Below are 25,129 nucleotides of genomic sequence, written 5' to 3' on the forward strand. Positions count from 1 at the left end.
ATGATACAATTTCTACAAGGTCTTGGGGAAAATTTTTCAAACTAACTACATATGCAAAACGGTACCATGCGTAAGTTTCGGGAGAGTCAAAAACAGTAAGTGCAAAAACTGGTAAACAGCCTCAGTTGTTTACTGAGTGGTTTCACCTCTAATTTTTGTTGTGGTTTCCAAGGTGCAAGAAAGCTGAAGGGTCATTCATCCGTTTGACATAGCTGGTTATTCCTATTCAGGCTCCTCAATAACAATGTGTGAGTATTAGAAATCAACCGTCCGAGTAATTGGCATCTTGTTTCAGCTTTGGGTGTTGCAAAGGTGGAGGCATTCCTTGATTAAGAATGAAGTAGGATTGTAGCACTTTGTGTTTGGTCAGGAAGAAGGAAAAGAAGGTTGGACTTGGTCAGCAGTGCATATATCCATATAAGTATCTACACAAATGAAAAGTGTAGCATTGAGATTTTATGTGATACAGCAACACAAGGGAGTGCATAATTGTGAAATAGAATGAAAGTAATACATTATTTTACAAATCAAAATAATATGGTATTTAGCCCAGTTTAGTCTACATTCCAAAATTCAAATACATTCTACATTCAAATAGATTGAAAGGGAATTTATTATGTCAGCACTCATTTGCTATCGTTTTAAGTGTGTTGTAATAGAAAAGAAGAGTAATTATTCTTTTTTTAAATTTGGTTTACAGCAGCCAAATTAATGGAACACAACAGACAAAAACACAGGTGTTTAAATGAGCAACATTTACAAAAACACAACTTTGAAATCAATGACCCTAATAGGAACATTGGGATCAGGTTTTACTTATTGCCAATGAAATTGTTTTTTGTTTTTGTTTTTTAAGGTCTATTATTTGCACATATTGCTGTTATGCAACCAATAATGAAAAGGACAAATCATCCACAATGATTGGCAACAATTGCATACAAACAACAACTAATTGTTTTCTATAAGAGTGCCAGGTTTTATGTATAACTTCCTTTGCACAAGCTTGGCCAATACTGTCGATTTTTATAAATCTTTATTTCTTTTACGATAGGTGAAAATCCAATACTTTGAAACTAATTGCTCATTTTAAATATCAATCAGGTTTATTTGTATAGCACATTTCAGCAGCAATGCAGTTCAAAGTGCTTTACATCATAAAAACAAAAATAAAGTGATAAAAGCATCATACAGTCAATAAATATATTGTCAGTTTGTAACAAACTGACACTCATAACACCTGCAATATGAATGTTTCATGTACAGTAAAATGTGATTTCTAGTTGTCGAGGATTAATTACTAATGTTTCCAGATCCAAAATTCATCAAGTTTAATTTTTTTTATATCAAATTTATGGCAAAATCTTCAAAGCTGGCAGTAGGAGATAAAGAAAATCACTACTCGACAAAAAAAAAAAAAAATAAAACTGCATGTTTATGGAGAAGATCCTATTTGTCACACTATAAAAGGAAAAAAAAAACATCAAAGGATGTGGGTGCATTCACCAAAGGAAAGGAAAGCACATTATGTGATGGTAACCGGCCAGCCATGATGTTTGCAGTTGTCCTTGGACTATTAAAAAACCCTAAACCTGCGCTCGCTCAGAGCGGCTCAGTTGTGCTGCAAATCTCTCTAAACTGTTAATGCGGGGGTGTCTTGTTTCACTTCCATGTCACCTGGCGTGAAAGACAAATTACTTCTCATACCGAGGGCAATGAGGCTTTGCAGACCGCATAGACACCACCAACATCTTACAATACAGATTCAACAGTCTCCTCATTTTTGTTGATCCCACAAAGCACCACATAAATCACTCGTTGGTGCTGCTGTCAGCAGAAACTAGTGGCAATATGCAAATCAATACATAGACATATCCATAAAATCCTCTCAGAATAACTGTTCTCTCGTCACTGCATAAACCACAGGAGGTCAGGAACGAATTTGCTTGTATTTTCTCTGAATTCCTGCAATTTTAAGCATTTTTTTTCCCTCCCAGTAGTTATATCTCCTACATGTTGCAAGCCTGCTTTCCGTCTCCCCCACCCCCACACACACACACAAACACACAATGTACCCAGCAGCTTCAGAAGGCCATCAATGTGATGAAAATTGACAGATATACTTAGATAATCCAGATGCTTCAGAAGGTCAAACCAATTCATTTGATGTAGTCATTTTGTCCATGTTTCTGAGTACCAGTGGTGTGGATGTGATTAGAATGATGAAGTCACCAGTAAACATCCAGTCCCTTGCTGTCCATTGAATTAGTTACTGTATTTCTTTTTTTTTTTTTTTTACTAAACACCTTTTTTTAAATTTGCTACAACTTACTAATTGCTCCTGAGTGACACTGTTCGACTGTGGAGCATGTGCTTTTTCTTCTTGAGATTTTGATGTCGACCAGTCTTACTTCAGTAAAGACTACATGCAAATGGAGACGGGGGCTTGTCATCAGTTCGTCTCACTGATGGAAAGCTTTGCCGCATCAGATCCAGTCTCTATGATGGCTCACATAACCACCGTCGTTTAATGCAGGTTGCTAATAACGAGGCTGCAGTGGTTACAAGCCAGCTGGAGACTGTGAGGTCTTCTGGGAAATCAGTGCCAGATTGGCTGGTGATGGGGGGGAGAAACCTTGTCCTATTACCAGTCAGGAAGGGGCCTGTGTTTTGGAGAAATTCATGACAGGGTGAAAAAAACAAACAGAAGAGGCAGCTGGCTTAAAAGGATAGTTCAGAATGAGTTTATTAGCTGCAGTAATGGCTGACCTTGGTGTCTTTCATTTGGTTGAAATCCAACTAATACCAAGCCATTATCAAGACTGCTTGGTGTAGTTGTAATAATTTAGCTTTCAAATGTTAAAAGACCCTTCCAGGCACATCTTACTAGATGTAAACAGCATGGCAGACAGACATGTGATGGACTTAGTATCACTTTGGCTTCACCCAGAATAGGCTGAATAACGCCACCAGAAGGAGGAAGCATTAACTGAGCGCCATAAAAAGCAAAACTCCTAAAATAAATATTAACAAAATGGTTCCAAATAATTATTTCTTTAAAGGATTTTAAGTTTCCCCATCATACTTTTTAGAGCTGCATCTTGGTGGGGAGCTCAAAGCAACCAACCTCTACTTCAGGATATGAATTTGAAGTGGAGCTTTGCAGCAGTATCAGCCTCATAAATAATTCTGCACCCAAAAGGTCAGGTAAAGTAAACAAGATATGTGTGTTTTTGAGCAAATGTACAGTATCCAGTTTATTGTCAATTTATTGGGAATTTTTTTGTTATTTTTTTTAATGAAAAGTAGCTTTGTGAACCGGTAAGTGTAAATGAATTCATTACGTGGGCTCTAATAACATGAATTATGTGCTCTAAAACTGGATTTGAGTTTTAATTAGCTATAAGCTGCAATCTTAAATCCTTAAATAAATATTTTAGGTTTAATCAAGTTGTATAATATTTGCATTTCCCTTTAAATTACTTAAATGAATTCACTCTCATTGCTATTCTAATCATATTGTGATGCACCTGATCCCCTCTAGTTCAGGGTAACAGTAAAAACTGACTGGAGCTTTTTTGATCAGCTACAATATTTCTTTTTACGTCAGTTTGAAGATGTGATTACGGAATACTATGATTTTACAGCTTTAATGACGATAAATGCCGAGGTGAAAATGATCAGGAACGACCCTAAAAAATAAAGTACCTCTCGAGTTTCCACTAGATGTCGCTGTTCTTCCATCCTCCCGTTAATCATCATCAACAAAAGTTACGAAATATAAATATATTAGTGCATATCCAATGCATTAACATTTCAAGCGCTTCGAAAATTTGTGAATGGTTGTGAGAGATAATCTGAATGTCAATTAGGCGGCGCAGAAAGATGAGATTTTAGATTATGGTAAAATATTCAAAGATATTTGGTCGGGAGATCAGAAAAGCTAATTAATTAGCTTTCCATTTTTATGTCTTTGGTTAAGCTTGGCCAACGTTACACTTTCTTCACTCGGGAAAGTTCTGCATGGGGTTAAAGGCGGCTATTCTCGGCGGACTGGATCCCTTGACCTGGATCAAAGTAGCGGCGCGTCACCGCGGTGGGCGTGGCTAACCGTGAGCGATAACGCCTGTGCGCTCCCGTTACGTCGCAGTCTGAGGTGCAGCCTGACTCGAGGCGAGAGTAACGGAGCCAGAACCGTTGTCCATCTGGGTCTGGATCCGGGTGATGAGAGCCACGGAGAGCATTATTTTGACTGCGTCGTCTTTTTTTTTTTTTTCACCGCATCATCAAAACCGCACTCGGTCTCTCCTTCCCAGCAGAACTGCGGCTCTCTCCCAACTATGGATTGCCTAATTGAAGTTGGGCCACCTGATCCAGTTTGCGCCAGGGCATCCCCGTGATATTTAGCGAAAGGAGAGAAGTCGTTATGAGCAATTGTGAAAGCGGAGGATTTCCTGCGCAGAGGCAACAATTTCATCCTGAGGACACAACATTTCCATTGTGCTTTAACGGACATCGATGCAACGGAGCTGTTTGCAACTAAGTGAAATAATTGGCGCAATGTTCTAGCAGTTACAGAGAGACTCTTTGGTTAGTGTAGGGAGTTTTGTTTGTGATAGCTTTTATTTCTCTCTTGTGCGTGCAGGCTGACTGCGCACCACTGTTTTAGCTGCTCCTCAGTCGGGATCTGGAACTCTGATTAACTGTGAAGCTTTTGAACTTTTCTCTGCAACAATTTTATTTGAAATCTGCACCTATGGCTTTGCCGGACAGTGGCATATCTGGAGAGGAGATCCCTTTCCCAGAAATAATAGAGCTCAATGTTGGCGGCCAGGTGTACATAACGCGCTACTCTACCCTCACCAGTGTGCCAGAATCTCTGCTGTGGGAGATGTTCAGTCAGAAGTCAACCAAAGGGCTGGCCAGGGACACCAAGGGGCGTTTCTTTGTGGACCGCGATGGTTTCTTGTTCCGCTACATCTTGGACTACATGCGGGACCAGCAACTGGTTCTCCCGGACCACTTCCCGGAGCGCGGGCGTCTGCAGAGGGAGGCTGAGTTTTTCAACCTGCCGGAGCTCGTCAAGCTGCTGGCACCCAAAATCAGCAAGCAGAACTCGTTGGGAGACGAGGGGTGTCCGAGCGACCCGGAGGACTCCTCACCCGGCATCGACTCAGCGCGCAGCCTGGGCTCCCTGGGGGCCGCGGCTGCCGCCTGCGCCAGCCTGGTGCCCGGTGCCATGGACGGGAAGCGCTCAGGGTTCATCACCATCGGCTACCGGGGGTCGTACACTCTTGGCCGCGACAGCCACACCGATGCCAAGTTCCGCCGGGTGGCACGGATCATGGTGTGTGGGAAGACCTCCCTGGCCAAGGAGGTGTTCGGAGAGACCCTAAACGAGAGCCGTGACCCGGACCGCCCCCCAGAGCGCTACACATCTCGCTACTATCTGAAGTTCACCTTTTTGGAGCAGGCCTTTGACAAGTTGGCAGATGCAGGCTTTCACATGGTGGCCTGCAACTCCACAGGAACCTGCGCCTTTGCCCATGAACAGACGGACGACAAGATCTGGACCAGCTACACTGAATATGTGTTCTACCGTGAGTGAGATTATCGGCTTTATTCCCCTGGCCCCCTTCACCCTGTCTCCAAGAGACCACCCCCTCTCCAGCCATCCTGTCTATCTCTCTGATGACTTTGTTCCAGTAGATGTACTGTAGATGTTGTGTCCCCCTCTCTACCCCCAGCCCAATTTTTCTTTGCAGCCTCCAGCTTTTATCCTTTGAACACTTCCCAGCTGCTGCTCCGACTCTTCATACCCCCACCCCGCCTCTGCAAGTCCAGTTTGAAGCTTTCCCTTTCAACCCCAAATCCACCCCGGTCATCCTCAAGTCCAGCCTTGCCCCTCTCTTCTGTCGCCCGCCCGTCTAGTTGTAGTTCCCCAAAAACTCAGCCACAGCAATCCATCACCGCTCTCTACTGAGACTGATACCTTCTATGTATTATTCTCCTTTGTATCCTACATATAAATATCTACTAAATTTGCCCTGGTGAAGCACAATACTGTATTTTCCTAAAAACATAGCCAGAGTGTTTCTGTGTGGCTGTTAAACTCAGTCATAAAGGTATAAAGAAAAGGGCTGAAAGAGTTCTAGTAAGGTACTAAGCTACTCTTCCCCTGCTTACTCAAGCAGATCGGACTCTCTCCAGCTCCTCTGAACTAAATTACCAAATAATTGGACATCTTATCAGCCTTGAGGGACACGAGCAGCCCCAGCACAAGATAGAAGTGTAATCTAATTTCCTTCATTTTTTTTAAAAAACTTTATTCTATTAAATGTGTCCAGTACCATGTGGTTTGAGAATGTGCCATAGTTAACCTGTGCGGTTGTTGTTTTAAAATGGATGAGGTTGCTACAGCATTGCGGACTGGGGGGGGTATGCAGCAAACCTGTTTTGAAAGAAGGGAAAAATAGAAAGCTGACTGTGTGTGGAGTTTATATTTCAGAAAGAAGCCGGTGATGTGGCAAATATACAAGCACAAAACCTGCATGGTGAAGTTTAAGCATCAAAAGATTTTCTAGTGAGAGAAAAAAAAAGTTTTAGTGATTTATTGATAGAGTGGAAAGAAATGTATGTTTTTTTTTGTTTGTTGTTTGCTTTACTTTTATGTTAAAACATTAAAAAGTTTTTTTTTCATACTACAGGTCTTGTGAAAGGCCTGCTTCCTGTTGTAGTCACCATAGCTGGCCATGTTTTGAGGGAAAACAAAAAAACAAAACAAAAAAAACCCGTTAATATTATTCTCAATAACTGAGTCAGTATTTGAAGGTTCTGTGTATTTGTTGATAGTGCTCACTAAGTGAATACCCAGCAGAGAGGGTAGGATTACCCTGTCTGCAGGCAAAGCCAATTGTCTTCTCACGACTGAAGCAAAGTTTGCTGTAAATAGAGCTGCTATAAACGGAAACATAGTTCCTGAATTTTCACTGGGGTTTTGTTAAAAATGCCTTAAACATATCTCTCAAAGCAGATTTGTACTGTCTTCAAACAACACAACCTCAGAAAATGTATTTGCTGTTTATTCAAACTCTATTTTATGAACCTTTAAACATCGGTTGGTTTTTTTTACAAAGAAGTCGACGGATATTTACACTGGAAAACGAAGTTGGAAGTTGTGGACCATCAATGGTCTTCCTGTTTGAAACATACACGGAACATTTAAAGTGTTTTGGATCAAAATAAAAGTGAAAAACATGACTTTATGTGAAAACTATTTCCTACACTGTCTTACTCTTACATTAGACAGTCAGTCTGACTTGAAGCACTTTGCATGTTCCATTCTCAGTATGTAGAAGAAAATTGACACTTTAACCACCTCAATTTCTGGTGTAATTAGCTTTCTGCTTCTTTATAAACAATCACGTACAGCAAAGGTGATGCTGGTTTAAAGGTTCAAACTCTTCACACATAAATCGTGAAGACATTTTAAAGACGAGTTATTTTAAGGAGGAAGAAGTCCATTTTGGACTTGGCCCCTTTCAGATTAGCCTTCTAGTTTTAGCCTTCTGGCCCAGTACCTCTGGAGTTATGATAAATGAAGACACCAAGAAAGCTATCTACTTCACATAAGGTAAGATATTAACTGCTCATAAGCATTGAACAAAACCCCACTTTAGAAATCCTGAAATATCACTTTAAAGCTTGCTACTAGAGAGCTGGATCTGGCATCGGGACACGTCTACTCTATCATGTACCTCAGACTAAAACACATTTAAAGCCAATAAAGCTTCCAGGTGATTATGTGAAATGCTGGAAGCATTGTAGATGGTTTGATCAAACGTCAAGCAGTATTCAGTCTAAGCAAGGTTGTAGTTTAATGTCTTGGTGACTAAGTGTTTCATGAAAGATTTGATCATAACGTCGTGTTTCGGTGTGATGCGGTGTTTTGGACACCCTAAATCAGTGTGTTGAACCTGTTGCAGTGTGTAGGTTACATTGGGGGTTAGCTGAGGGCAAACTGATATACTAAATAAAATCCTACTCTCTTCTGGTTCATGTTCATTGAAAACAAACAAGTGCTGTTCAAGAGCTGAAGAAGAGCGCACCTGCATCACGATTATATGTTTTTCATTTTCATTAGAAATTATTCCTCAGTCGTAAAATGAAGGAAACAGGCTTTCACAATAAAAGGAAATATCATAGGAAATAGCCCCATTAAATGTTTAGCTCTCCTCCCCTCAGGCTTTGTTTTTCATCTTCCCATCTGCTACTCTCTTTTTTTGCACATTTTTTTTTAATCATTTTGTTTTTCTCAGCTTGGTCTCATATTGAACACTTGACCAGAAAACAAGAGCCAAGACAGAATTGAGGACATGCATAGATAACAAGCTCTCTTAAAGTAGATTACAAAACCCTCGTTTCGTTGCCAATAATTGACCCAGTTACACCACACAGTCCAAACTGTGAAGTCGACTAGATTCAAAGTTAAGGACCGGCGAAGCTGTGCGCCGCTCGAGGCTTCCTGCGGAGCAACAGTTTGCCTGTTTCTGCAGATTCAGAGCAGATTTTGTTTTCAGTATTTCACCTGAGCTCATTCACAGACAACAAAGCTATCGCAGGTTACGCTTGAATAACAATCAGGGCAGGCACGTTTGTGTCGGTGAAGTGCTCAAGTGTCATTTCATGAACTCTGACTCATATTTGCCTTTTTCATCGAGGCATTATCAAACGCCAGTTGCTTCAGTATTATACCTCTAAACCAATCTCAGTGTGGCCTAGATAAATGCATCGCTGATGAGCCCCCATTAAAGTTGTGAAACATAGAAGTGGCTCCCTTCTGGGATAACAGATGATTTTCTTTTTTTTTTTTTTGAATGAGGCCACATTTTGTCCTCAGAGAAGAGGACAGTATACGCTGTCAGTAGAGTCTCCCAAACAAACACAGCCACAGGCAGCATTCCTCTGGCTCTGCTCTCCGGTGTGCTATGGCAACACCGGGGTACCAGGGTCGGCCATTAGCACACGCATGGAAAGACGACCCTCATGCGTAAAATTCCAGGCACCGCTGTCTGACTTTACTCCCAAGAATGGCCTTGAGGTTCAACATTCAACAGAAGGCGAGTGGGGAGTGTTGGCAGTCAGACGTTAAACAGGAGCAGCAGTGATGTACACAGGCCACACTGTGATGGGAAACTGCTTTTCTCAGTGCTGCTGCGAAACTTGGCTTATCCAGAGTGTCTCAATAAAGGCATTTTACAATGACATGTTGGCTTCGTTATTCTCTTAAAAACAACAATCAAGGGAAATTTACCTTTGATTACGTATAAGAAAATAGGAAGAAAGTGTTGCAATACCTTCGTTCTTCTAGAACCTTTTCACATTTTGACGCTAATTTCACCTGAAAGTTCAAACCTTTAACGTGTTGTGTTGTTTTTAATGTGATAGACTGGCACAGAATAGAGCATAAGTGCAAAAGTGGTCACTTGGATTTAGTTCTGCTGGTGGATTTGCCTTTATCTCTATAACATGTTGCTCTGGATTATTGCCCGGTTGTACGGTGACCGTCCTCGTAATTTGTGGCAAACCAAAAATTGAATCATGCAAAAAATTGAATGCAGCTCATCCAGAGTTACCATTGGCCTCTTGGCTGCTTCTCTGATTAATGTTCTACTTACCCTAGCATGTCAGTGTAGCTGGCTGGCCAGCTGGTTTGCAATATCCCATCTTCTATAGATAAATAAGACATTCAAAGCTTTGGATATTGCTTTGCAAACCGACCCTTCTTTAACCTTCTCCACCTGTCTGCTGTGTTTATGATGCCGTTTGTTATACTGATGTTCTCTTACAAACTGAGGCCTTTCTTTTAGCAATTTCACCTCTGGAAAAGATGAAATTACACACAGCCGGTATGAGTGTACCACTTTGATTTCATTTAGGGGGATCAAATACATAAAGAGTTTTATTTTTAAGTTATTTTTTTAAGTAAGGATGCATTATTTTTCCTTCTACTTTATGTTGGTCAGTCAAATAAATAATCAATGAAACAAACTGGGGTTTGCAGTTCTGATGTGGTAAATTGAAAATGACTTCATCTGATGTGAAGACATTTCTAAATCAATGCAACACAGTGTTGTTTTACAGCGTTCTTGTTACTGTACCCATCGTTACTGTGGCCAGCGTCACTCCTTTCATCTGATTCTTGACTCTTAGCCAGCTGGGTTGTTTCTCCTGTATTTGGGGGTAGAGGGGAGGGGGGAGAGGAAGATAGAGGAGGAGAACAGGAAGGCATGCACATCCCTTGAATGAAAAGCAAGTGGAAAATGGGACAACTCTAAACCAAATACTTGAGTCGAAGCGAGAGGAATCTGGGAGAGTATTTAACTGACAAAGACTCGCGGCTCCCAGCTGATCTCGCCTTCTTAACAGCTCCAGCATTAGCTGTCCTTTTGTTTGGAGACATTCGGGATTGTACTGATAAAGTTCTCGCAGGACCAATTCTGTAATGTGTGTTTTCTTTTTTTTTCTTTTCTTCCAGTTTGCCACTTCCGTCAGTACTTTGCGATTCTGTTACCGACAACACATGGCACGCTACATGCTACGAGGCTGTGCAGGAAAGCTCATGTGTAATAGGATTTTTAAATTTAAATTTTATTTTTTTGCTAAAGTTAAAAAATGAGTGGGATTTGTATGTTGCCCAAATAAAAGAGAACCAAATTTGAGATGAGGAAAACACAAACCCCTGTGCATTTTATAACTGAGAGGACTCATTTATTTAATAAACCTGGATGTTTTCGGTGGTTGAGATTTTCCTCACAATTAAAGATGAAATGTTATTTCAGACACACCTGCTGTGTTTTCATTGACCATAAAGTTGTACAACTTGATGTTACGAAAAGAAATACTCTTAATGGAAGTATGCCCGTTTTGGAAAAAAACAACAAAAAAACAACAAAACTCTAGTTTTTTGAATAAAAGTTGTTGTGTTGTGATGAGGCGATTTTTCGCCCGTATCGAAATTGACGTATTTCACAGATCTGCTATGGAAAAACGTTTTTGCATCCCATGAGTCGCGTGATCATCAGCTGAATGTTCCTACTGGCGAAAGCCACGAAGAAGATGACAGGATGTAGTAGGAAGACGATGGTTTGTTTTAGTTTCTTTTGGACAATGTGCAGCTGGCTCTCACAGCATTGGATTGTTCATAAAAAGTCATTTAAACGTGTTGAATCCATAGCTCTTCTGTAAAATCCCACTATATTCTCCTTATAACGATGCAAATGTAGTCACTTTCAAATATAAGCGGCTTGTCACTCTGAATAAGAGACCAACGTCTCCTCTGATGGATGATAAATGAGCGCTAGCACTATGGCTGAGTTATGATCATATGTCATGTAGCTATTTACATCCATGGTTGCCATGGTTTTTAATGACTTATTGCGTGAACAAGCATATTCACGTGTGATTTTAATTTAATTTCCTATATATTGGCTACACTGCTATTGCAAAATTGTGTTATTTCTACAGTAGTAGTGCATAGACAAAGATTAGCACAAATTTATTTTGGAAACGCAGCTATTGCTACTGATTTTTGAATAATTTGGGATTTTATTTTTGTGCAAAACCTTCCTTCAATGCATTGGTTCCCAAATGTTTTAACACAATATCCACAAACTCAAAAGACAGAAAATGTTTGTAGAGTCTATAAGCATTTCCACTGAATCAGTTAATCAAGGTTAACTTGAAAACACAAACAGCATCAACAGCCAATATATTATATAAACAATTACTGGGCAAGTAAATATTTTGACCATATCATCATTTTTAGGCGTATTTTCTAACAACAAGCTAGATAAACGTAAATGCTTGATGCGTTTAAGCACAGCGGAGAATCTTTATCTGTACAATGAGGAAGAGTGTGGCCTAAGGAGGTCAACGCTCTATCAAGGTGTACATAATTATTAGACAGCTTCTTGTCTTTAGGCAAATTGGCCAAAAATGAGAATTTAAGTGACTGTGAAAAGTCAGAAGTCATTAAAAATCTCCTAGAGGGATGCAGCACTATTGAAATCGCTAAGATATTGGGGTGTGATCACAGAACCATCGAATGTCTTGTGGCTAATAATCAACAGGGTGGCAGGAAACGTGTTGAAGAAAAAAAAAAAGATGTAAATTAACTGCCAAAGATTTGAGAAGAATCAAATACGAAGCCACCATTAACCCATTATCTCCCAGTTCTGCCACATTTCATACCTGTAACCTCCTTGACGTTATCAACAAGTACATAATGTTCAATGCTCAGAGGCACGGCCAAGGTAAGGAAGGTTGAAACTCGACCATAAAATGAACGAGGCGTATAAACTCAAGCGTCTAGACTGTGAAAATAAATATCCCCAGACAGATTTTTCAAAGGTTTTATGGATTGAGTTTACTGCTTATAAGCAGGCGACAGATTTTCTCCTTTGAGGAACTTTAGATTATGCTGCATCATTCACACAAACCTTAGATAAAACCATCTAAGGTTTTATGCCTACTGTCTTAAAACCTTAGATGTTCATTGATAAACAAAACCTGTCTTGAGTGCAAAGCAGCATGACTGCTGCTCTGATTAGAAGAAGCTCTTATGTAGCTCTTGATTGATCATTGAACTACTACTTTATTTCTGTCTTTACAAAAATCTTTTTTTTTTTAATTCCTGTGGCAATTCTCACATTGAACTCCAGCTCTCCCTCCCACTCCTACTTTTAATAATTAATTAGAAAAACTAACGCAGTTAAAAAAAAAAAACTGACACAACTTTGACTCATTTGACATCAAAGATGTAAGACACAAACCTTCTCTCACTTCTCATGTAAACAGTGAAAATATCTGTCATGATAAAGTCCAACTCTCTGTTTTTATTTTTACATCAAAGAGTGAACATGACTTTGTTGCCGTGATGAAATCGCACTTTTGCCTCATCTGTGAGTGAACTGAAATGCGCCTTTGAAGGTTCCCTTGCTGCATATTTTTTTTTCATGAATGCACGCAGCACACGTGTTACAGTATCAACGCAGAGTGAGTCATCCTCCTCCCAGCTTCCTATTCCGGCTGTTCAGTCAGATTTGTCTGCACGCCGTTGTTTCTGTTTTGTCAGAGCAGTCGGCTGCGGACCATCTGTGACTCTTTGCTTACCTACGCTTTCTGTCGATCTCAATGCCTTGTCTGCTTTTAGATCTGTACACCAGCACAGCTCCGTCTTGTTTTGCTATTCTCGTGTTTGTGCTTACAACGGGCTTTGCTGAACAGGTTGGACGGGTGTGTGCGCCCCCCCCCCACCCCACACACACACACACACACACGCACACACACACGGTATTAGCTGGGTCAGAGCTGGAGTCGTAGGACAGCCAGGTGGGGGAAGCGGGGCAGAAATATGTTGAGTCGCTTCACTTTCAAACAAGCTGAACAGGCAGCTGGCATCTCTAATCTTGAACAAACGACACAAAAACCACGCATCAAGGCAGGGAGAACCGAGCCTCCGTTGTGAATCTAATGACTCGGAGCTGTGAGGTTTTTCTTGTTTTTTTTCTTTTCGGTCTTCTCTAGAAAAAAAAAAAAAAGGATTTCAAACATGTAAAACAAGCAAAAGCCACTGAGGATAACGTGGAGCGTGTGAGACGAAAGCATACAGCTCAGCAAACCTTCCGTCATCATCGCAGTGTGATTTCTGCGCTCGCTAATTTGCACATGTATGCAACCTTCACGTGAGCTTTAGCAATATCATGGTTCGCCCATGCTGCCGTGCACACACATACACACGTTTGTGTTGCTATCTTTGTGGGGACTTTCCATTGACTTCCATTCATTTCTACAGCCTAAACCTTACCTTTACCCTTTTCCTAACCCTAACCATCACATACCTAACCCTAACCAAAACTCAATTCATACCTTAGCCCTAACTCTGACCCCTGACCCAAAAACAGGGTTTCCCCTTGTGGGGACCAGGCTCCGGTCCCCACGAGGAGCGATTGGTCCCCACAACGTAGTATATGTCAGGAAAATCGTCCCCACAAGGTATTACAAACAAACGCGCGCGCGCGCACACACACACACACGCAGTACAGTAGCGCTGGCCTGAGGCATCTTCATCTCACTGTGTCGGTTATTTATAGTGTGTCGGGCGTTTGGGCCAGATGTGAACCTTAGTCACCGCATTGTTCTGTCTGCGGGTTGGGCGCACACAGATGCTCTGTCACCTTAACTTCACTGCCACATCCTGCCAAGAGCGACTGTCACAAAACAAGACTGCAGCCCGAAACAGCCGAGGTGTCAATCCCCATTGCTTTGGAGAGACAGTGCAGTTAATGGTTAATGAATGCATGAAGAGAAGTGTAGGAAATTAACGACAGGAAATCTAAAAATTTAAAAATAAAACTGGACGTCAAAATTTGATGTGCGCTCTTAAGCATTAGGAAGCTTGTTGAGTTTTTAATGCTTGATTCAGCCGACATTGCTGCTTTCATACAGAATCCAGTTAGTGTGTCACAATGCTGCTACGATGGATGAAAGAACAAAAATATTTTTATTTTCATTGTGGGAACAGGGTTATGCTGGCCAGGGCACCCTAAAGGCGCAACCTCTGCATGTTTTTATCATTTCCCATCAACCCTCAAGAGAATTGGCTGAAACAGATAAAACAGAAGTCTGTTTGTTTCACTCTTTAAAAGCATAATCTCCAATATTAAGACATTAAAATGTTTTACTTTTTTACAAATGGAGTGAAATTCTATTCGCCATTATTTCTGTGAAATTATGGCTAACAGAAGCAAAACCAAAAACTCAGAGTCTAAGAATATTAGTAGATAAAACCATCAGGCTTCAAAAAAAAAAAAGTCAATTTCTATGCACTCACCACTTGATTTTTTTTTTTTCTTTTTTGAACAAATTATTGCATGAATGTGGTGTGGGATCGAGGCAATCATCCTGTGGTTCTGCTGTAGTGTGATGAAAGCCCAGAAGGCTTTTAGTTCATCTGCATTGTTGGGTTTGTGGTCTGTCGTCTTCTTCGTGACGATACTCCATGGAGTATGGGGTTCAGGTCAGGCCAGTTTGCTGACCAAACACAGTTACACCATCGTTATTAAATCAGCTTTTGGTACTTTTGTCTTTAAGGACAGGTGATATGTTCTGCTGGAAAATGAAATCAGCGTCTCCATGAAGCTTGTCAGTACAGAAGGAAGCACAAAATGCTCTAAAATGTAGACTGTGCATCGACTGTGAACTTCAGAAAAACCAGGGCACCCCAAATTCTCACTTTCTGTGAGAACGTCAACCTGGACTTCAACTAAAGTGGATTCTGGGTCTTTCCACTCTTCCTCCAGACACTGGGACTTTGATTTTCAATTGAAATGCTTTATTTTCATTTGAAAAGAGCACTTTGGACCACAGAACAATAGTCCAGTTCTTTTTCTTCAGTAAGTCGCTTGTTGTTTATGTGCAGGATTTGTCTGTGTGTAGTGGCTCTTTATGCGATGACTCCAGCCTCAGTTCATTCCTTCAGCAAATCTCAGGAATTTTTGAATTATTTCTTTTTTTCTGAACAATCCTCTTAAGGCTGCAGTTATCCTTGCTGCTAGTGCACCTTACCCTACCACACATTTCCTTTCACTCAGTTTTTTTTTTTTTTCTTAAATAAAAATACCATCTAGTACTAAGCTGGAACTCGCTGAACTCCTGAGAATAACCCATTCTTTCGCAAATGTTTAAAGAAGAAGCAGCCTGCATGCCTGGAGTTAATACACCTGTGCTCACAGAAGTGATAACGCCTGAATTGAATACATTTGGAAACAAAGTGACTTTGTGCCCAAAAGTTGTCTCAAATGGAATAACTTTATTCCACTCTAAAAAATATCTTGGGCAATGACATCAATTTCACACGGTTTAGTTATACGCCATCAATCTCCACAAGTAAAAGGTTTATATGTCTTTTGTACTGTGCTGTAACCAAGGAATAAGATGTTGTCTGAGGTGTTGATAGGATGGGATTCACCTCGGCCATCTGGAGCCTTAGGCTTTAATCTGACCGTCTGATTGTCGGTAATCTGTGCAGCCAGGATTGTCCTTGTTGCTGCCGTTGAGAGTATAGAAGAGCCGTAGTAGGTTGCCATCAAAGATCCTGGTGTAAACTGATGTAAAATAAGGAGGCTACACTTTTTCAGAGGTTTAAATATTTTTAAAATAGTAAGAGTTCGCGCTCGTTTGTTAGTCATTCACGTCTCGCTCACAAATTTCCTCGCACATTTCCTCCAACCTTCCCTCTCGTGTTTGCTTTCTGCCATTTGGCAGCTGCACTCGCTCTCCAGCTGTTTGCGTCAGACATTTCCTCCACATTATGTAGAATGACAGATTTGTAATTGCTCCGAGACTTGTGAGTGCACTCCCGAGGTTTTGATACGGGCAACTGTGCTTATACGCCAGCATGTCAAGTGAGTCTGTGGAAAACATTATTATTATTATTATTATTATTACTACCATGTCTTACCATGCCACCCCTCCCCGTATGCGGTTGCTTGACAGAAATGAACGCGAAAAGACAAATAAATGAGAGCGCCGCAGGAGGCGAGCCTCGCACCGTCATTAGGCACAGCTCACGTCTCAAAAGCAGGGAGGGGAATTCGAGCTGAATATGTTGTGATTAGTTTGGAGCCCAGGCTGCAGTTACCAAAACACCGCAGCCCGAGCTCCTTCCACAACCCCAGGAAAGAGTCTGACTTACCCTTTCACGTGAAATTCTACTTCTACTCGGCGAAACATTACTATGCATTTGTGTGGCGCACTTCAGGGTGGCGTTACCATGGCGATGGCAATGTCCTCTTGTTTGCCATGTCTCCCCCTCCGAGGGCCACATCACCTGTCGGTGACGGCAGTGAATTTTAAAAAGTAACCTGAGCGTCATTGATCAGGTCATACTGGCTCAGGCTGCGGTCCGCGTTAATACGATGCTTATATTTGAATTTCACGCTTGAAACTGTTTGAAAAAAAGAATAATGCTTGGCTTTTTACATGTTTCGGCACATTACAAGTCTTTTTCGGTGCAGGTGACAACATAAAGTCTGAGCTGAAGCAAATGAAAATGTCTTCCTAGCAACAAGACTTCTCCTGACATAAACCAAGTCTCAACATGGTGAAAGCAACCTTTTTTCAAACACTGAAAAAGCTCTAATTTGTTGTTCTAAACATTTGAGCTGCACAAAAATAAAAGTAAAGAACTATTTGACCCGGAACTGCTTGCCTTTAGTGCTGGCAGGGGCTTCTCCTCCTTTGTGCAAGCTACTCTCTCCTAACCCCGTTCCACCAAAGCTTTTTCAGCCCCATGCTCTGCTGCAGGGCCATGTGCGTCCAGTGGCCATAATCTGCCGAGCTCTGCTCCCAGCACTTTCAGGCGCAGATCTCTGGCAGCACATCGTTCCCATGCAGGAGATGAAACCCTGCACCGATTCTGCTTAATGCCAAAAACTGGAATAGGACAGGTGCAGAGCAGAGCAACTGAAAGGATATTCGACTAAATAAATGGTTTGCTGTTAAGATTTAGTAAAAATGTTTATGTTATTGTTTTTTTAAGTATTTGCAAACATAAGAGTTAGGGCAGGAAGAAATAATCCTACCTCACATCAGTTTCTTTTTGTGTATTCTGCTCTGTCTTCTCTAATCCCCAGTCGGTCGTCGCTGACGGCTGCTCGCTCTAAGCCTGGTTCTGGTTCTGCTGGAGTTTTCTTCCTGTTAAAGGAGAGTTTTTTTTCTCTCCACTGTCACTACATGCGTGCTCAGTAGGAGGGGTTGCTGTAAAGTCAACGACACAATGAATGCGAGCGATTTTCTGCTCGTCCAGGATTAGTGAATTCTTTAAGTCCATGACTTAGAAACGTTTTAGGCTACTTTGATAACTCAGATCAATTAGACTTTGTTTGTGGTAATTGAAATTATTATTTTTAAGTGCCTCAAGATGACATTTGTTGTGAATTGGCTCTGTGTGAATAAGCTAAACTGAATTGAAATGCATTTTGCTAATTCTTTCTGACGCCTAAAATCATGCCTGATTTGTGCCAGGCAGAATTCATTCTTTTCAGGAGAACATTTTATTTTTACTCTGGTTTTGTGTTGTAGCTCAATCACAATGTAAGTTCATGGATTTTCTTCCACGGGGCTTTTTGTCGACAAAGTTGCAGAAATGCAAGTCTGTCTTTATCGCCTTGGCCTGATATTCTTCAGCCACATTCATCTTTATTCCTCCTCCCTGATTAACAAAAATGGTAAGTTAACTATGTTTCAGAGGAACGATCCTGTTTCACTTTGGGTGCATGGCTAAGACTCGCTTGTTGAAGACATATGCTGAGCTTAGTCCGATTGTTGGTGCAGATTGAAAAAGCACAACAGACTGTCGTGTTTGGACATGTTCCATCTTTATGTTTTAAGTCAGTGATTATTGAAGTGGAGAACCATTTTTAAATATTTTTTCTACCCCTACTTTCAGTTTTAGTAACTTAACCTTTAAATTATTATTTCATAAGTAATTTTTTTTATTGAACTTTGGCACTCTTCCACTCTCCACGTCCCAACCCCCTGCCGACCATTACATTTTTTACAGGCACAAACAATATCCATTAAATGCACAGTTACACAATGTCTTCCAAAGTTGCACGCCTAATAATGACTTCCGGAGATTGATGTTTCATTTCTGTCAGGCTTCATTATGAGTGGAATTCCAATTTTTAAAAAAGTGCCTCATTTATGTCCCATGTTGTGCTTTATGAGTCCGCGCATGAGAATACTGTACATGTAATACACGTTGCAATAATTTCAGGTAAACCCATTACAAACCACAGAGGACCCATTTTCAAACCGAGAGGCGTTAAACCCCGGCAACAGGGACAGGTTAGCGTCACCATTAGCAGTAATGATGGTAATGAAGGGCTCTGAAACGCTAAACAGCTGGGGGAGACTAAAAGAAGCAAGGCAAAAAAGGGGAGGGCAGAGGGTGTGTATATGTGTGTGTGAAAAGGCTTTAGCTTTTGCGTATATCCCTGGAGAAGTGGCCCGTGGAAAAAGAGTTGAGTGCACTCTTTTTTTTTTTTCTGTTCTCCTCCATAAGGCTTAACAGTGAAGAAAAGCACGGAGCCCATCCCCCGGTGGATTATACCTCTGACACACTGTTAAGCCCCCCCATACTCCCACGTCCAGGCAGTTTCGAAACACGTATTCATTATGAGAGACTCTTAATGCACCCAACATGCGGGCAAAGGCACGTCGGAGAACATCTTTCAATTCAACCCCCTCCTTCATATGCATCGTTTTTCCGGCAACTCTGCCTTTATTTGTCCCGTCGTACGCTCCGAGCCGCCCACACGCAACCACGCCGACACACGCAGGGAGCAGGCAGGCTTACGTTTATCTGTGCACGCCTGAGAAAACACACGGGGCAGTCAATTACTCTGATGCACTGGCTTTGAGAACCTCTGTCATTTTCAGGTGTTCAGAAATCCAAGCAAGAGGGGGAGAATTATCTTTGACCACTTCTAGTGGATACAAGCAGCTTTTCCTGTTATATAAGGCAGGTTGATGAGCCCTTCTAAAGGAAAGCAGGACACTCCTGTGCTCGCATAGGGCGCCCTGAGCTTTGTCTGTGGCATATTGCGTCTCTGCATGAACATCCATGGAAGCGTGTGACGGAGATTAGCTATTCGTGTGCATCCTACACAATGCAGCATGCACATTTCCGTGTGACTGCTTCACAGAGCGTCACGTCCGCGATTTAATATCGCGTGTCTGCGACTTTACGAACGACGAATGAACAATGCTTATGCTGGCAGCTTACTTGGTCTGTGACCGAACTCCTGTGAATGACTTGGAAATTGTTTATGAATTGGGTCAAAGCGTCTGGAAAAAGGATGCACACACACACACAAAAAAAAATCTGAATAAAAGTTCCTTACAGCAACAGTTTTGAAACTGCCTCTCAAAAGTATTTTTTTTCTGTTTCACCTTTGCTTTGTTACAACAACTAACAATATGTCTTCTTAAAGACGGACAGACAGACCAACAAGGTGTTCAAAGTTTTTCCAGCCAGAGCCAACAGAGTTTATGCAAAGACTCGAAATCGATGTTCACAGATGTGCTGCATTCAATACAATTGAGCTTCTGTTTTTCAACGAGAATGTACGGAAATACAATTGTTTAGACGTGCAAAGCTGGTCAAGACGTTCCCAAAAAACACCATGCAGCTGTAATTCCAACAAAATGTGGTTCTGTAAAACAAAACCAGGACTGAATACAAACACCCACCACACTTTTAAGCGTTGAAGTTGTAATAACATTTAATAGACATGTGTGCTTTTTTTCTTTTCATATCACCATGTAATACTTAGTGATGGTATTTTGTGTAAAATCCCAGTAAAATACACTGAAATTTGGGGTTATAGAGTGACAAAATGCAGGAAAAACAACTCAAGGGGTATGAATATTTTTTGCAAGGCTGTGTAATATTTATGCACAAAAGATTCAACAGATAAGTTGAAGGAGAGATTTGAAAAATCTCACATTAAAGTAAGATAATTAATCTGCTGCATTGCTGCACTAACCTTTAGTACATAGATGCATGAGTCCACTTGTGTATGTTGTCCTTTCATGTCCGAGGCCTACTGTTGGGATGAAGATAATATAAGAGAAGTACTCTTAAAGTTCTACTGTAGCGAGTTGACATGTGCAAAGTAAGACCCAGGGACCCCAGTCTGACATGTGTCACCATAGAGAAAAAAATAAATAAATGGAAAGAAAAAATTGCATTACTAACTTGCTGATCTGAAAACAGTATTTTAAGAATTTATTTTAGAGACGGCACGAACTTTGGTCTTCAAATATGTACGTATGTAATCCTCTCTTTCTGAGAAGTCCCTCATCAGCAACCTCTGTTCTCAGACGGGGACGAGATAAGAAATCAACATGCTGTAAAGAATGATTTGTCAAGCTTTGGTCAGGAGGTTTTCAACCCGACCGTGGAGCCACAGTTTTCCATCTGATATAATATGCGTGCCAGCAAAAAGGGAAGAGGGTTGGAAAACGGATTGAAACCGTCTCTCGCTCCTCTTGTCTTTCATCTGCTATCTCCTCGTGCCGAGCTGCTTTTTCTGCTAATTTCTGCTGCCATTCTGCTCCTACATGCTGTTCCAACACCATGCTTGCTTTTGTACTCAAGACAACTGTAAAGTTGAAGGCTGGGATGGTAGTTGGTGAGCCGGAAAGCAATTTCCGTACCATTTTCTTCACTTTTTCTTTTGAGTTAAAGTATGACATTTTCTTTGGAAAGAGTGTATTTTGCAAAATAATAAACGAGACTTCAGCACCTGTATTCTCCCGAAAATAGAGGATTATCAGCAAAGTGTAGCTGTGCCAAACTGTGGAGGCTGGAAGGAAATGAAAAAAAAAAAGAAAATTTCACCCATACAAATTCAGAATAGTGTATAAGACTCAAAATATGCCCAGTAAGCTTTCTTTCATACTGAGGGGCAGGAAAGCTGTGTGTGTAAAGAGCTCCTAGGAAAAAGTGTATAGCAAATACTGTAATTATTTGATGAAAAACAGCAATGTAAATAAATATGTTCAGACAACATTTTACACTGATGTCACACTTGTCACATAAGACAATTATGCACAAGGAAGTTTGTGACCTTGTTGGTCTGCAGTGAGTAGTAATATCATTACCCTTAGAAACATACACTACAAAACTAAAACAAGATATATCTTTCTGGCCAGAAGTAACTGAACAAAGTTGTTTCCAGCAGAACCTTTAAGTTATTTTCAATTTTGTTTTTTGTAGCATAAATCCTCGTTACATACAGTGAACCGAGACGATGGGTTTCCATCCTTCAGAAGTGACCTTCTGAAGGACTTTTAAAAGTAGCTTTCACATGAGCAACATACACTTAAAAAAATGTGATTGTTTGGAGAACCGTTAGCTTGAGAACTACTTCCTGTTTTGTTCAAATTAAACACCTGGAGCATTATCAAGTTGTATCTAGCCGTTTTATTTATATGGTAAAGCTAACGGGGACCGAGTAGACTGTGAATGACGGGCAGCGTCCTGTTATCCAGGTTATTTTGTTTGCTGCGAAACTAATCAGGTTGTTGTTTTAAAATTCCAAAATTAGCTTTCAATTTAATTTTGGCAAGTTATGTTCACTCCATTTATAGGCTTGCCAGGTTTATAAGGAGCGAACCAGAGCTGGCTCACAGAAAGCTCCACCATTAGGCTAATTATATCAATTTTTAACAGCGCCAGAACTGCTGTTTCTACCTTGTCCTAGATGAGCCTCGGCTAGGATATTTTATGAACACAAACAGGCGTACGGCATTTCAACAAATATTACAACTTACGCTGTGTAAGGTGGGAGCTGAAATACTTTCAGCGACGTTGTTTTTAAAGTTTTACTTTGTTTCCCTCTGCAGGCGGTTCCTCTGCCATTCCTGAGGCAGTCACCTCGGATCCACCGGCTCCCGACGAAGCAGTCACGCCCAAACCTGCCGCCCTCCTTCACGAATCAACCATTGTGGAACTCGGCAGCACCGGCAGAACCAAAAGCCTCCCAGAAACCGGCTGCAGCTCCTCGCTAGACCTTCACAAACCTCTCCCTCCTCCTCTTACTCCTCCTCCTCCGCCTCTTCCTCCCGCTGCAGACATTCCCGACCTTCCTCTTCCATCGCCCCCCATCCCTCCTCCCCCTCCGCTTTCCACCAAGTCGGCTTCCACCTCCAGCCCTCCGGCCCCTCCAAAGCCGCCCCTCGGCGACAGCCCCCAGCGTCCCACCACGCTCAACATAAAGACGCTTCCGCGCTCCACCGCGAGGGAGAACGGCGGCCCTCCGCATCGGGTCGACGACGATGAGGATGAGAGGAAGCTGCTGGAAGAGGATCTAAAAAAATGCATTGAGGACTTCAAAAAGATCCGCTTGCCCACGGTGTTTCCAGACCGCAAGAGGCACTGGCAGAACGACCTGCTCAAGAAGTACAATGCGTGAAGAGAAGAGCCTCTCTGTGGTACTGCTGTGAACAAACCCGACTAAAAACCTTTAGGAACTATTCTGCGGCTGGTGAAGAGAAGCTCAGGTTTATAGTAATGTAAAATATTTGGACCCAGTTTTTTCTGATTTTACTTTTTGTTGTCACAATTAGATGTTTCAGATCATCAAACAAGCTGTAACAAAAGACGTAAAAAGCAGAGTGAACTCAAAAGTCAGTTTTCAAATATTAACACACAAAAAAAATGTATCCAAACCAGCAATGTCCAATATAAAAAAGTAATTAAACCAGCAACAGTGTGACTGTCAATGCATTTAGAGATATTTAGCATTGATTGTGCCAAGTGTGCTTTTGGATCGCTGTCCTGCTGTGTAACTCGTGTGTGGCAGATCACAAGCCGACTTTCGTGGTTCCATCAAATTACAGCAAGTTATCCAAAATCTGATGCAGCGAAACAGACCCAGATCGTGATACCACCACTGCTTTTGACAATAAATACGATGTTCTTTTTCCAAAATGCCTTGTTACTTTTTACATGAGATGCAGCCGAGCGCACCTTTCAGAAAGCCGATTCTTTTGTGACACCCCGGATGAGACTCCAGTGTCCTCTTTCAGTAATTTTAGAGGATGTTCAACACCACGTTTTCTGTATTTGTGAATAATACCTCTCATTGCGGTTCACTGCCATCGCCTTAGACGCGGCTTTGTGACCCTGATGATGTGAATTGCTTGTCTTGCTCTGGTTATATTTGACATTAAACCATGTTTGGCGATCTGAAACATCTCAGTGAGACAGAAGAAATGCCTACGGGAGCAGATACCTTTTCACAGCGCTGTAAACGTCAGAAAGTTTACTTCACCTGGACTTTTAAGCAACTTTTCTATTTGTCAGAGAGCATGTCGTGCTCAGGTTAAAACCAAACGCAGTCAGCAGACACTAAAAGTGTCCGTTCACCTCGACGAAAACCCATATCCCTACGGCGACTCCTTCCACGCTTCCACGTAAATCTCGCGAAACATCGACAAAGGAAAGAAGATAAATGTGATGTCATTTATTAGGTATTCCTGCTTTCCTCTCCTCTGCAACGTGTCTGCTGATCAAGCAACTGGAAAACGGCGGCAAACTGTCACGCTTCCAAAGCATTTGACCTTAATGACGCAAAATAAAGAAAGGGAGTGAAATTTCTGGATTTAATCTCTCTGAGTTCGCCTCATCAATATTACATGGCTGGCTTCAAAGCCTTTCTACTCTAATACATGAGCTCCACATTTTTGCTTCATTCTGTGTTTATCTTCCAGTTTGCGATGGAAAGAATTCAGAGAGAGAGAGAGAGAATGGAGCCTATCGGAAGCAGAGAGGGTAATTACAGGCAGGACTGAATGTGGAATAAGAATGGCAGTAATGGCTAGATGAACCACTGTACAGCCCCATTTGTTCCTCTGTCTGCGCTGCATAAAATGCTCATCCAGCTCCGCTAATGAATTACCAGGTGTCTGTATGTCCCCATTTCCTTCCGTCATTGTGGGGAAAATGTGATAAGCAAGTCGGTATGAAATGAAAGAATAATTGCCTTTTGTCTTTTCAATTGTTCTGAATCGTGCACTGTGTGCATTGAGCTCGGCGGTTGTAAGCTTAACTCTGCAACAAAAAAAAGAGAAGAAGAAAACAGCGTATGAGGAAGAGTCGCTATATTTTTAAAAGTGGATGCACAAGCCAAAACATTGCAGAAAAGAAATGACGACAGCTGTTCCAGCACAGAGTTACCGGTGACGGTCTGTGCTGAAATCACATACAGGGTCAGGGAAGGTAGAGGACAGGCAAATTTATTAGTATAGCAACACACAAGTTCAAAGTGTTTTACAGGTAAATGGAGAAGACGATGGAGTACAGGAGCTAGAGCAAGGCGAAAACAATCGCATTCAAAACGAGAAAGGCATTTATCGGACGATGGCATAATTCAAATGTGACGTAATTCATTTGAAAGTGATCTTTAACCTTTATGGAAGAAGCAGTGAACATTTTCAGTCCTGTTTCTGCAGATCTCAGGTCTTCAGGTTTGTTCCAGAGCAGAGGAGCAAAATT

At 41.4% G+C, this 25,129-nt stretch overlaps 1 protein-coding gene across 1 annotated transcript; it reads left to right on the plus strand.

Annotated features, from left to right (window-relative positions):
- The first annotated feature begins 99 nt into the window (after positions 1–99).
- On the plus strand, positions 100–24,618 carry kctd12b (potassium channel tetramerisation domain containing 12b). Its single transcript, XM_015004631.2, has 2 exons — positions 100–5,597; positions 22,477–24,618. The coding sequence occupies exons 1-2, from the start codon at positions 4,754–4,756 to the stop codon at positions 23,043–23,045; spliced, it is 1,413 nt and encodes a 470-aa protein (XP_014860117.2). The 5' UTR covers positions 100–4,753; the 3' UTR covers positions 23,046–24,618.
- The last annotated feature ends 511 nt before the right edge of the window (positions 24,619–25,129 follow it).

This window comes from Poecilia mexicana, unplaced genomic scaffold (genome assembly GCF_051168715.1).
Source record: "Poecilia mexicana isolate PSO_F unplaced genomic scaffold, ASM5116871v1 scaffold_10, whole genome shotgun sequence".
Taxonomy (NCBI): Eukaryota; Metazoa; Chordata; class Actinopteri; order Cyprinodontiformes; family Poeciliidae; genus Poecilia; species Poecilia mexicana.

Excerpts from the sequence above, each read along its gene's own strand:
- kctd12b (XM_015004631.2), top strand. The coding sequence starts at position 4,754 with ATGGCTTTGCCGGACAGTGGCATATCTGGAGAGGAGATCCCTTTCCCA. Across the intron at positions 5,598-22,476 it reads CACTGAATATGTGTTCTACC|GCGGTTCCTCTGCCATTCCT; the intron begins GTGAGTGAGATT and ends TTCCCTCTGCAG.